General features: G+C 41.3%; 1 protein-coding gene across 4 annotated transcripts; it reads left to right on the top strand.

Annotated features, from left to right (window-relative positions):
- The first annotated feature begins 1,869 nt into the window (after positions 1–1,869).
- kcnk2a (potassium channel, subfamily K, member 2a) lies at positions 1,870–12,899 on the top strand. 4 transcript variants are annotated; one of them, XM_067488455.1, is made up of 9 exons: positions 1,870–2,216; positions 3,569–3,675; positions 3,830–3,942; positions 4,514–4,604; positions 5,629–5,746; positions 6,526–6,686; positions 8,203–8,386; positions 8,470–8,609; positions 10,060–12,899. In XM_067488455.1, coding segments are annotated over exons 1-9 (1,254 nt in total). In that variant the 5' UTR covers positions 1,870–2,215; the 3' UTR covers positions 10,399–12,899. The 4 variants fall into 4 exon arrangements, with proteins under 4 accessions (XP_067344556.1, XP_067344575.1, XP_067344545.1 ...); XM_067488444.1 differs by having other exon boundaries at positions 1,871–2,216; positions 8,200–8,386; XM_067488464.1 differs by lacking the exon at positions 1,870–2,216 and having other exon boundaries at positions 3,822–3,942; positions 8,200–8,386.
- The last annotated feature ends 1,241 nt before the right edge of the window (positions 12,900–14,140 follow it).

Here is a 14,140-nt window from a genome sequence, read left to right as displayed (position 1 = left end):
CACTCACAGTCAGACACAGTCAGCCAGCTTCTATCTTTGGCCGCACAATCAGGCCTGTAATTAATCTTCTGATGTTGGAGTCAAGAGGTGGAAGCACGAACATTTAAACTGCTATTAATTTCTCATCAGCAGCTAAGAGACGAGAGCGAGGGACGACCGGAGTGTGGGAGGAATGGAAAAGACAGAGAAAGACCAACGGAGCAGCAGAACTGGATGATACTAGACCGGGTTTCTTTGCTGATGCCAGTGGCTGCCATCACCTGTTAATTACATGATCTGTCTCTTCATACTGTGAAATAAAGACAAAAGTATTTTCTCTATCTTTTAGCAGGAAATTCCAGTATGGGCACATCCATTGGTGTTCATTTAAAAACTTAACATACAATTGTAGGCACTAAACTACTAAAAGCCACAATATGCAATTTTGGGAAGCGAGCGGTGGCATGAGAGTCAAAAAGCGGTCGAATCCCATCCATCCACGCTAAATCATGGTGTGGAACATATTTCTTCTCCAAGAAAAACCCATCTTGTATTAATCTTTGATTCATCTGTTTGAATCCCCAGCACACGACGGTCTATACTTTTTACCGCAGGATGTTTCTAACTTTGGTTTCAATCACAGGTTGTTGCAGATCAACCAACGACTGAGTTGGTCACTATCTTCTCTTCCTAGAAAAACACACAAAATACAAAGCTTGAATTGAACCTGACTGTGGTAGTATAATTTAATATCGTTGGGCAAATTAATGTACTTGATTGCATAAAATAACTGTGATAATAAACCAGCTGTACTATATACTGGGGAGAATACTGCCACTGCATAAGTCCTAAACTACAAATGCATTAACCCACTGGGTGGTTGGCTGTGCACAAGATACTATACTGTAAACTGACCTGACGTCCACACAAAACAGAGGAACATTTACTATAACACTGTGCACAACCTTAACAAAGTTATATTCAAAGAAAATTTCCTGCATATAGCAAGGAAATATGTGCCTCCGATATCTTTGGTAGAGCTGTTTCACACATCATACAACATGTGAAAAGAGGTAAAAAGTGTTTACAACAAGCCAAGAAGTTTTTAATAAATAGCTGATCATATTAATTTTTAAAAATTTCATTGCTCGTATAAGTATTTTGGGTGTGTTTATGGAGATTTCACGGCACTACATACAGGTATGAGTGGTACATTTACGGACATTTTTATGAATCTATGGATGGTTGACTGATGAGCCTTCTCGACTCAGGGGCCCAAGAGGTCAGGGGGCACATGTGCAAGACCCTTTTGAAGTTACTGTTTGCTGTACTTGTTAGAAAGAGCTGCAATAAATCACTAAAGGACCACAAACACATGCACGGATACTACAAACGTAAAAAAAGCAGGTTGATCTTGCTTTATTTGAGCTAGTGGGTTAAAAAAAATATATAACTCCAGTCACTTTACCTGACTTCTAATGAAATGTTCCATTCTGAACAGGTGGGTCATTTGGCTTATCAAAAATACGGACACTCTTTACCTGGTCCAAGGCCTTCAGTGACTTATGTTGTGTAACTTTCAAATCACAGTATATAATATAAATCCAGTTAAAACTGCCTTATTTTTGTCATTAAAATTAGAATTCTTTCTTTCTTTCAACACAAAACCACCATGTAATGCAAATATCATCCATTGGTCATTTTTGTGTCTGTGACTGATTGGAACTAAAACAACACGTTGAGGAGTTTCCTGCTCCAACTCTGACAAAGTTCTGTCCCCGTTCTGGTTTGAGAACCACCTTCATGTGCTCCTGCACCTCCACACCCCTTCCCTCCCACATCTCCACCCCCTCCTCCTCCTCCTCCTCCTCCTCCTTCCTCTCGGTGTTGTCCCACCGCTGCACCGACGCGCTCAAAAGGCAGGAGCGCAAAGCGAAGTAGGAGCCGGTGCTAGGAAGCTGCATGAGGAGCAGGAGAAAGAGAGAGAGAAAAGATAAGAAACTTTTCAGCGCGACATGTGGAGACTCTGAAGCTCCCTCAGCGCAGCATCCGTGTCTTATAGGTGGTTAAATTGGTAGGAGGAGAGCAGCAGAAGAACAACGGAGCGTCCGTCCGTCCCCCCGCTTCAGCACCGCAGGGAGGAGGCGCGCAGAGGAGGAAAGATTCCCCCAAACGCAGTGAGAGCGGCGGATGAGAAGAAGAGGAGAGCGGAGGGCATCGGATAGCAGAAAGAAGGAGTAAGTAGAGAATTACTAGTGTTTGTGGGAGAAGGAAAAGAGTGAAACTGCCCTAAAACTTGGCAACGTCACTGGATAAAACATTTAACATATGCCATGAATGTGTGTGTGAGTGTGTGAGTGTGTGTGAGAGAAACGTTTTTTCTTTTACTCTGCACAGCTGAACTCACCAGACAGTTCACAGTACAGTATGGTGTACTTCCTCTAAACTCTACGTAATGTAAATACATGAGAAGGACAACATCCAGATACTGCACCCACAGTCTTTAAATACTAATAATAATTTATGCAATAAACACAGCTTATAGAAAAGTCTCAGCCACACAATATATATTTAGTATAGGTTATTATGGAATGTTGTTTTTTTAAAATTTGCCCTTGTCCTCTCTTGCACTCACAGCTCATGAAACTGAACATTTTCTGTGCCTGAATGTTTGCTCCTCAACTTTGATGGCTTTCTTGCTCTTTATCTCACTTGTAAGTGGCTTTGGATGCATTTCTGCAGTACAATTATGGATGCATGGATGTGCAAACATCACGATTTGCACACAAGTCTGTACACCTATGTGCAGTAGGCGTCTGCTGAGGGTTTATGAGCTTCTATTCATTTTGTCTCTCTCTTTTCTACAAACCCTCGGAGAAAACCATACCACATGCTCCATGGTTGTTATCTTTTCTCCTTTTTCAAATAAACCACATATGGTGTTCAACGCTGTTGCATTTCCCCTCTTTTGTTACAAACTTTGAGATGGTTTCTGACAAGTGGGGAATCATCCAGGATTCCAGGCAAAGCCAGGGAACAGGCCAAAGCCTGGAGATGTGGTTTCTAGGAGAGACGGGGACAAAGTAATGCCTCAGCAGAGGCCCACACAGGTGCTGATATACACTACGTTACCAGCGCTTCCTTTCTGTGATCTTCTGCAGGAGAATCTTAGCTAAGAGCAACTGTTTTCTCACTCTGTCTCGCTTGGCACATCAATTCACTGGTCTTCCATATTTACACTTGCTTTTTGATTTCATTCAAGATGCACACGTCTTTTCCTTTTTGTCTTCTTACGGTCATTTCAACACACCTGAATGTAACATTTAATCTGTAATCAGACACGCACGACACGCCTGATCATTGCAGCATTCATCAGAGAGAAACATCTGTGGGCATCTGCACACACTAGTGCACGTTGGGATTCAAAGCCCACTTAAAGAACGTGTTGGTGATTTATTTATAAGGACTTCTAAAATTAACAGCTTAATGTGTTGACCGAAGCATGTGAGCAGAGACTGTGAAGGGAGAAAGGGAGAAAAGTGTGAGGAAAAAAAAAATCAGTGGCATTTTATCTCATTTCTCCTGACAGTGGCAGCTCCAGACCTATTGGACCCTAAAAATGCCACTCACAACACCAAGCCTCGCCTCTCCTTCTCCACAAAGCCAATCACGCTGACTCCCCGGGAGGAGAGTGAGGTGAGAGACAAACAAAAATAGTCGGTCCAAAAGTGGAAAGAGCTCATTTCACAGTGGAAAAAAGGACTCTGTCAAATGGGCTTTGGGCATTAGAAGTAGTAGTTATTGTATGTGGATGGATTGATTGATTGATTGATCAGTTGAAGTGTTGCAGGTGGTTGCTACAGTAATGAAATGGAAGACAGTGACAGCCATCTTCCTTTTGGTGGTTCTGTACCTGGTGATGGGAGCAGCTGTTTTCAAAGCCCTGGAGCAGCCTCACGAGAGGTAGGCAGGTTCAAAATGTAGCACATCTACCTGTCAGTCTCACTGGGTCCTGCGGCTCAGCCGGTTCAGTTGAAGCTTACACAACAACTATGAGTGAATGGACCGTTTTGTTCTGGCAGAATATTCCCGAATACAACTTAAATGAAAACACCTCCCTAACAAACTAAAGTAACAAAACCCAACATCAGTCAGGATTCTGGACTGACAACCTAGTCCACATTCCAAAGCCTCTAGTGATTGAAATTGTCTTAATAAGTCCTCTCTAAAAAGAGCCATAAAGACCCAAACCCAAACCCAAAACAACTGGCTGTAACACAGTTCAACACAAGTAAATGTCTGCTATTAGTACAATACAAATACATCTGAGTAAAGAGGCAACAACCAGCAAACTTTGTTAGTGAACTGCAAAGAAAAACCAAAAAACTCTTAACCAGTCACCAGCCTGCACTTTAAACACATTTGTAATTCTGTCATTGTTATAACTTTAAGATTGCACTTCAGGAATCCTCTTTGAGGAATGGCTGAGTCTTCACTCTGTGGGCGACCAATCATAAATATTTCTCTCTCTCAGTGCACAGCGTTTGGCCATCCTGTCCCAGAAGCTGGAGTTCCTTTCCAGACACTCCTGTGTGAACCAGAGCCAGCTGGAGGAGCTGGTCAAGGTGACACTCGCCTCACATTTCCACTGATGCGTTTTTTTTAATGTACCTTACATTGTGCCAGTCAGCAAGACGGCTGTGTATTCAGCACCACGGACAGCTCCTACAGCTTCACAGGAAAAGTGCGATTCTGAGATTGTTAGTTCAGTTCAATCCCTCAAACTGAACTATGACGCCTTCCTGGTTGTCCTTACATCTACCTGCACCTGGCTGCAGTTGCACAGACATTTTTGACTAGTTTATAATGTTGGACAGTCTAATGCAAGTTAGAGAGATCACAAAAAAGTTTGACTTCTCTTAAGCTTAAAAGGTTTGACTCCCCGGTATCTTTCCAGGGTCCCACTTGTCTTGTTGACCGGGGGTCACTGTCAGAGATAAACACTGATAATGACTCAAATTTACCAATAGACAAACTTTTACATAAATGTCTATATTTATCTGTAATGCAAGTTAGCTCTTGACTATATTAAGTAGGACTAACTTAGCATGAAATCTGGTTGAATTAAAACTGTAAAAAACGTTTCTAAACTAACAACTGGGTTAAACTCCTCAGTTCCACTCAGTTCTTGGAAAATTTTAACAGCTACAATTATAATGACTTTAACAACACACCAAAATCATCTGATGCCTCTTTTCCTTCCCACTGATAACATTCACATGGTTGCTATCAGCAAACCAAACAATTGTGAGCCACAGTTTCTTCCTTTTTGTCAATCAACCAATCAAAAATGTAATTATATTGAACCTTTTGTACAGGTAATGCAATTCAAAGTGCATTACATATGATTGAAAGTTGAAGAAGGTTAACAAGCTAAACAATACCAGATAAAGAGCCAAAACCGTAAAAATAATGTCTATAAACAGGGATATATTTTTAAAAAGCTGGTTCCACTGGTTCTAGTTGCTTAAAAGCAAAATATAGACTGTGTAAAAAATGTTTCACGACAATCTTTCTTACAGAAGCAACTCGGTAAATGTTTCTAACCAGAATGTAAAAGTCCATAAATGTGACTCTTTCTGTCTGCAGCAAGTTGTGTCTGCTATTCGCTCAGGAGTGAACCCTGCAGGGACACTGACCAACCACAGCAGCCTGTGGGACCTGAGCTCCGCCTTCTTCTTTGCAGGGACTGTGATCACAACCATCGGTAGGACAGACATACACACACACCAACTTTGTATGTGTGCAATGAAATTACCGTGATATTTTATGTGTGTATTTTTGTGCCCACTCTTTGACTTACTGCTGTAGAGAATAGAGGGAAATGTACTTCCTGGATATAGCAAAGCTTTTGCATGTCACCACTGTCATGGCTACACATTTACTGTATGTGTGTGTGTGTGTGTGTGTGTGCATTCGTCACACTCTCTACACAGTTGATGGCAGTGTATCTCTAAAGTACGTGTTTCGTCTCATGCATCTCTGCAACAAGCTAAATTACTGCAAACCTACATGCAAAGACAAACCCAGTCTTGGTGAATAAACCATGTAAAAAGAAAAAACTATACAGGGTTATATGAAATATGTAATATAATATGTAATTTTAAATGCAATATGTATATTTTTCAATGCTTACAAGAAACAAAGAAAAAAACCAATAACAAATATCATTAGTTATTTAGTTATTTCACTGGGTTTGGCTTTAATTTAAATGAACTGACACTGAAAACTTATCACACTACCTATAACATCTAAAAAAGATTGACATTTGTAAGACATTAAAGACAATGTTGGGTCCATCTGCAAGAGGCACACTAGTTTCACACTTTTGTGAAAATCCAGTCAGCAGGATCCCAGATCATGTGTATATGTGTGATGTACAGAATGTGAAACACACATTGTGACACCACATTAGGCCAAGCAGCGGGTGACGGACAAGCAAACAAAATGTCTCACTGTCACACACACTTTCCGTCCTCTCCGCAGGTTTTGGGAACATCTCTCCCCACACAGAAGGGGGCAGGATATTCTGCATTGTCTACGCGTTGCTAGGGATACCTCTGTTCGGTTTCCTTTTGGCTGGTGTAGGAGATCAGCTCGGCACTATATTCGGCAAGGGCATCGCGAGAGTGGAGAAAATGTTTGTGGTGAGTCTGGAAAGCCGAGTTGATTCAGTTGCAGGTGGGCCTACTTCCTCACACACACACACACACCTGCTAGAGAACTTTATTTCAGTAACACCTGGTCATTAAATTCATTTTTCCAAAGACTTATATTTGTTTAATTATTGTCAGTGGTGGAAGAAGAACTCAGATTGTCTACTAAAAGTAAACTAAAAACTCAGAAATGTGTCAACACGATACTCCGACTGAGCGATAAACACTTGGGTGGAAAAGCTGAATTCAGGTGTAAAGTTGCTGAAGGTCAGTTTTGTAGCAGCTGATTACTCAAAAACTCTGTTGAAATGGTGAATGAGAAGCAGTTCTTCTCGTAATAGCTGTTAAACGAAGCTCAGACAGTTTGTGCTCAGGCTTTATAAGTTGAAATTGCACTTGTATCATCATTTGTTCCGCAGTCTTGTATGAAATGTCATTTAGAATGATTTGCTCCCTCGGCTGCTTTCGGGACACTCGAGGGACTCACTAATGAATATAGTGATTAAGGCTGAGGACAGAGGACAAAGGTTCATTGTGTGTGTGTAAGCACTATTGCTGTGTGCAGACTGTGTCAAACTGCAGCTTCATCCTCAGAGGATACTTTGAATCTCCTTTCTTTTCTACTGCACCCAAAGGACCCATCTGGCGAATAATGCTATTACTGCTAACAGCATCTGGCTGTGGAACAGATTTCTCTTCAGCAGTGTGCGCTGTTTGATACTGTCAGCCTGTCTTCTGCTTTGGAGCAGACTGGAAATATCTCAACAAATAGAGTGTGGTTTGAAACGCCACTAACTTTTGTCCAAATGTTCAGAATTCCCAGATGATGAGTTTTAATGGGTTTGTCAGTCTTCTCACTATGAGCGTGACCTTTGAAACATTTAATGAATTGCCATAAACCTTGATGCCTTGTCTGTCAGTCGGTTTTTGGGTTTTTTGGTTTTTACTATATCAAAAATGTAATGCGTATCACCTAAATATTGTAGGAGAGAAAACCTTCCGGAACCAGTGATGTGGAATTTGTGTTGTTCAGGTCAAAAGTGTGGAAACGGGTTAGAGAAGCCCTTTTTCGTAAGCCGTCACCAGAAGAAGCCCCTCTGTCCCACTGGAGCAGGCGGGAGGTCTTACTGTCACACTGAGGCTCACGGAGAAAAACAGCCACCTTTATTTTGAAAAAGGACAAATGTATCTAGCATTTAGTGAAATGAATATCTGGGCGTTGTTATCATTTCTCTAGATTCTGAAATATTCCATCCATTGATTTTATTGGGAAGAAAAGTCTAAATGTTAAAAATGATTCTAGATTTAGATTGTTCGTTTGGATTTGGATGTAATCTCTCCTCCAACTAACTCAGCATCTGGACAGGAATTCGATAAAGACGTCGTGTCATGTACTGCCCACAGACTCTAAACGTCCGATCTCTGGTAGCCGTAAAGGCAGCTGCTGCAGATTTCAAACTGTCGGTCTCTGTGTCTGTCTCTGTCTGTCTCTCTGTCCACGCAGCAGTGGAACATCAGTCAGACAAAGATCCGGGTCATCTCCACGCTGCTGTTTGTGTTGTTTGGCTGCCTGCTGTTTGTGGCGCTCCCAGCAGCCATCTTTAAACACATCGAGGGTTGGTCTGCACTCGAGTCTCTTTACTTTGTGGTCATCACCCTGACTACCATCGGATTTGGGGACTTTGTAGCAGGTACGGACACAGACCTCTTTGCATCATACCGACCTGTTTCATCAGGTGCTAAAAAACTCTTTTTTTCTCATTTCTGTGTCTAGGTGGGTCAGAAATAGAGTACTTAGATTATTATAAACCAGTTGTATGGTTCTGGATTCTGGTGGGACTGGCCTACTTTGCTGCTATCCTCAGTATGATAGGAGACTGGCTAAGAGTCATCTCCAAGAGGACGAAAGAAGAGGTACGAGAGTGGCTTGGTCTCATTTTCTTTTGCAACTTGTAGCTTTGATTTTCTTCATCTCTTCCCATCCCCTCTTTTCTTTCTGCCAGTGACACACAAGTTGTTCAAGCTACTCGGTTTCAAAGCCGTGTCCCCACCTCCACCTCCTGCCTGTGCTGTTTAACTTCATTTCAATGATAAGACTGTTTTCTAATCTAATTGACTGTCTGACATCCAAACACATAAACACAGTCTCAGGCCTTCTCCAGAGAAAGAGAGAGAGCAGCTGAAGGATGTTGATGAAATGTATCTAAAACTTTCTGATCATTTGTCAAATATACAAAAAAAAAACTGGACATCTAAGAGTTTCCCTCTCTGATCAGATCAGATTTCACTGGGGTTTGATTCACTGTGAATAAAGAGTTTTTTTTTTAATACATTTCTCAACTCAAGTCATCAAAAGAGTTTCAGTGGACAAGATGTACCTTTGGGGACAACATGATGACATTAACTGGAAACGGCGGATCCAGTGACGAAACGTAATTAGTTGGTTTACAACTGCAGCTGTTATGTTGTGATGCATGAGACACTGAGTGTGTTTCCTAATGCTGCCCGTGCTTTCTCATGCTGAAGTCCTGCTGTAAAGCCACATACCATTACCGGCCTTTAGGTCCACCACCTGGTGCTTTTAACATAAAAAGATTATTACGTGCTTTTCTAACAATATTAGAAACCGATAAACGCCGATTTATCATTATGGGTTCGGACATGGGGATCAAACCGCTGGCAACGCTTGCAGACTGCCAAACAACTTTATTGTTACCATCCCATATTCATCAGGGTCTTTCACCAGTTAATTAGAAGAGATAATGTTTGATGCACATTTAGCCATTACAAACATTTCCTCATTAGCAAATAATTAAAGTATGTATTTATCAATGGGATGCAAATTTTTGCACTTTTCTATAAATTTTTTTTACACACTCGTGACCATTTTTGTTTAGAGTTATGTTTGCGTCCTCTTACACTGAAAACTGCAATGGGGGATGGAAGATTAACCCTAAACCAAGTACAATAACATTGTACATTCATCATCAGGTGTAGAAATACTCCATTACGTGTGAAACCCCTGCACTGAAAACGTAAGTTAAGTAACAGTATAAGTAGCAAAATGCAAAAGTACTAATTATGCAGACAGAGCCATTACAGAGCCGACATTGATGTGTAAACACCACTAATGCTGCAACTGGATGGAGCTAGTTGTAACCACTTCATGTACTGCAAGGTGATGTACACAAAGTAACTAAAGCTGTCAGATACACATGTTGGAGTTAAAGTACCTATTTCCCTCTTAATTGTAATGTAATGAATGACGTTTTGAAAACCATTTTCTAAAACTGTACTAAGACTTGCAAAGTGAATGCATTTTGTCCATGTATGTTGTGTTTTCACCTTATTTCTGTCCCTGCAGGTGGGAGAAATCCGTGCTCATGCTGCAGAGTGGACGGCCAATGTCTCAGCCGAGTTCAAAGAAACTCGGCGACGTGTTAGCGTTGAGATCTACGACAAGTTCCAGCGTGCGGCGTCCATTAAGCGCAAGCTGTCCTCAGAGCTGGGATTCAGCCCTGCTCCTGAGCTCATGCTGCCCAAGAGGACGGTGTCGGTCAACTTCAACGACGAACGGGACAAGGGCGAGAAGGAGGCCGGGCTGCAGGGCTTTATGACACCTCTGGCCCGAAACGGGGGCTTGCTCATGAACGGTTTGGACCCAGAAAGAGGCGACATCTCAATCATTGAACAACTCAAATAGGAACATGGCGAGATCCTTGCGAGGCCTCTTCCCAATTGCGATAACTGGTGGCAAACAATGAGAATGTGACAGGGATGTCAGAGGACACTTCAGTGGACACCCCCTTGTTTCCACCGCCCTGTGTCAGGTCCCCAGCAGATGTTGGAATACAGCAAAGTTGCCTATTTATGAGGAGTTGGGATCAACAATGGACATTTCCATTTTTAATACACTGTGTAAACACACTTTTACAGTGGCCTTTTATTAAGAAGTAACAAGAATGTTCAAGGTGCCTGGCTGTGTTTGCAGCTTCACAACTTTAAAACTATTTAGTTTTAGGTTTTTTTTATTGGAGACAGGTTGGGGACATGGGGGAAGATGCAACAAAGACCCTTGGCTGGAGCCAAAGCATAAACCAGGTGGTTATGGCATGTAGTTTTAGCACTCAACCCTGACTTGAGGAGGGATCTGAAAGAAGACTAAGTCGACTTTTAATGGGAACAACAAAAATGCATGTAATGTTTAAGATTTTGCTGATTTGGGAGTAGATGATGTATGAAGATTTTCTGCTAAATGACTGTGACAGTGGCTTGATGTGACGTCGTTTGAACTGCAGACGAGATGGAGCAGAATGTTCTGAAACAAAGACTGAGCATGTGTATCTGATTTGCCATGTGGGAAAAACACAAATCACAAATGAATCATAATGTCCTCATTCACTGTACAGACACTAAGACCAACACTGATTCTTCTCTGCTTGTGTTTAGTGCCCGTCAGTCTGCCGTCTGGATGAGCTTGTTCCTCTGTTCCACAGACCTCCATTGTTTTCCATAATCTATTAAAGACACATCAGCCCCACAAGGTGACATGTATCTTCGCTCTAAAATCCAATACTCTGATATTTTAACCAAACATTGCTTCTAGTTGTACCCCGGCCGGGCACCTGCACACGCACAACATTTATGGTGCAGTTACAGAGACAAGGGTCTCAGTTTCCGGCTTGGAGACACGTCCCACAGTGCAGCAGTGTGTCTGGCTAATAGTTTTCGAACAACAATGGAGGCCAATGGCACAGACTTACAAGCTAATCCAGGCTGCAGACTTACAACTAACCAAACACAAGTAGAGAAGATTCAGTGCTGGTGTCAGTGTGTATATGCTGATTGTGAACAATACGATGAATTTAGAACGCGACCAAAATGATCTTTTAAAAGTAGAAACATGGAAACGTGGAGTTACAACTGTACTCGGCTGAAAATCAACATAGTTTTTCTAATTGTCACTATGTCTATTTTATATTAGCTGATCTACATGACGTTTTACTAATTCACCTTGTTTTAGATACAGTGGAACTACTCACACCACTACTGCAAACCTATACTGAAAAGCAGTACTTTAATGTGTTTACTTTGCTGTACTTTTTTTGTATTTACATGAAATTTTCTTAGTTTTGTTACAAAGTATAAGCTAAAACCCTTTTTCCAATACTATCACCAACTGCGGTTTAAAACGTCAATAAATCATCACTTCAAATGATATTTTGCCACCAATCCTTCTCAGCAGTGGAGAAGAGGCTGAACGTGCACATGGTTTAAAGTGTCTCTGTCCGATTGTGGGTGTAGATTTCAAAGAGCTGTGAGACCTGATTAAATGTTTTCAGTGCCTTAAAGCTTTCATTTTGCCTACATGGTCGGGTCCAGCACACTGTGAGGTTGAGCAGCTGATTTAACACATTGATCATTTGCAGTTTCAAAGCTACAAAATGATATTTACGCTTGTGTTACTTCAGCTGAACAAACGAGGTGTTTGATAAGCCCATTGTGGCCAGTAAATATTAGTTTTGACTGTGCGGTTTTTGGAGGGGACGTGTTAAACCAAGCCCGGAAAACTGTAACAGTCACTTTATTTGAAACCATTTATGATTCTACGCTGCATGTTTTTAGTCTTGGATACATTTTGTCACTGCAATACACACAAACTCGGCAAAGCTGCTATCATTCACGGTGAAAGCCATATCTGAGCTGTATGATCAAATGTGTGAAAGCATTTTGTTCTATTCCTCCACTTCGCTGTGAAGGTGGTAAATGTACCCAAACACAGTGCTCAAGTAAAAGTGCAAGTATTGCATTCAAAAAGACTTCACTACTAATAAAAGAACCACTTCAAATGCTGTTGAAACTACGAATGTACAAGTCCAGATGTGCCTCATAAATAAGCTTTCTGCAGATGTTTTAAATATTCAGGCCTTGTTAAGTTCAAATTGGCACCCAGGTTTATTGTGAGTTTAATGTTTGGAACACACAAAACCCTCCTCAGGTTTGGTTATTTCATGTGAGCGAATGTATTTCTGTTTTCCTCTTAAGTCTTCTCACTGGTTTGAAGTGGGAATAGCTGGAAAATGCGATATCGCTTCTCACTTCTATGCATCAATCAGGATCTAGTGACACTTGGATTCAAATCTAAGCGGAGTTGTGTTATTTGGTGACATAATTGTTAATAAATAATGACTGATGATGATTTTATCCAAACTTTAACGGCTTTTTTATTCAGAATTCTTAAACATTCTGGCAAATATCCCACAACACCAACCATGCACGGACCATCTCACTTTCACCTCTGTTAGACACACAGTGCAGCAGCTCTGCTTTACTATTTGGAAGCACATTAATCGGTTTGTTCTTTTCTCTCACACAGTTCACAGCCGCTGAACCACTAATTATTAGTGTTTAAACTTCCTGCATGACAGAGTGGTCTGATGAGTGTGACTGGCCAGTGGCAGCAGGTCTTATGATGCGTGAGGTAAAGTTATCAAAACAGGAAGTAAAGACCAGAATCAACAGCACACAGTCGGACGGATCCCGGCTCATTTCACCGTGATATTTTCTCCATTTAAAAAGCCCCTGTCAGCCAGTCAAGGCCTGGAGGACCAGGAGAACTCCGGTCTGGCCTGGAACCACAAGGTTGGAAACAGTGTAAATAATACAGTAGGTTGAGAAAATAAAAATCACCTCGCTTATGTAGGCAGCGCAGGCATAAATCTGGCAAGGAGACTAGTGAAGGTGGCCACCAAGACACCTATGACGCGTCTGAAGAAGGTACAAACCTCATGAGCTGAAACAGGAAATTGTTTTCACTTTGACATGGAGGATACTATTACTCTGAATTGACAGCAATTCAATGCTGTAAAAAAAAAAAAAAACAAAAGGTGAAAAAGTTGCATGTATTTCGCAAAGGTTTTTTTTCCCTTTTCGTTGGGCACAGAAGTTGGAGCTGCTGTTGAACCACTGAGACAGATGCACAACATCCAGCTCTACCACACCAAACATTTAACCTCCTCATTCATATAAATACTCCGGTCAACAGCAACACTTTTACATTTTGCAGGTTTTTCAGTAATGTTGGATCATTTTTTAGTGGAGTGGCCACTAGCGTGATTCCCAAAAGTGTCAATCAAGAAAAAGCTAGTAAGAGGTTGACAAAAACTCACAGGTAGTGCCTAAAAAATTATGCATTATGCAGGGCACAGGTCAGGTGACTGGAATGGCTGGAAGATGGGTTCCGGTTTCATCATCTGAATGTGTTTGTGGCAACCTTGCAAAGCATTTTTTTTTTTTTAAGTACTCAAAAAGCAGAGCGTTTACAACATCTGATACAAGATCATTTATTCAACGGACAGAGAAAGCATCTCTGTTTTAGCAATAACATTGGAAAACATCTTTAAAACAATAGATAGCAAATTCTCTTCTGTTGCAAAAAAAAAAAA

Source organism: Channa argus, chromosome 2, assembly GCF_033026475.1.
Source record: "Channa argus isolate prfri chromosome 2, Channa argus male v1.0, whole genome shotgun sequence".
Classification (NCBI taxonomy): Eukaryota; Metazoa; Chordata; class Actinopteri; order Anabantiformes; family Channidae; genus Channa; species Channa argus.
Note: the sequence above shows the minus strand (reverse complement) of the source record. Positions and strands in the feature narration are given on the sequence as shown.

What these genes read in the sequence shown, in the direction of transcription:
- kcnk2a (XM_067488444.1), top strand. An exon ending in CTGGAGCAGCCTCACGAGAG is followed by an intron (nt 3,943 to 4,513) that starts GTAGGCAGGTTC and finishes TCTCTCTCTCAG; the next exon opens with TGCACAGCGTTTGGCCATCC. An exon ending in AGCTGGAGGAGCTGGTCAAG is followed by an intron (nt 4,605 to 5,628) that starts GTGACACTCGCC and finishes TTCTGTCTGCAG; the next exon opens with CAAGTTGTGTCTGCTATTCG.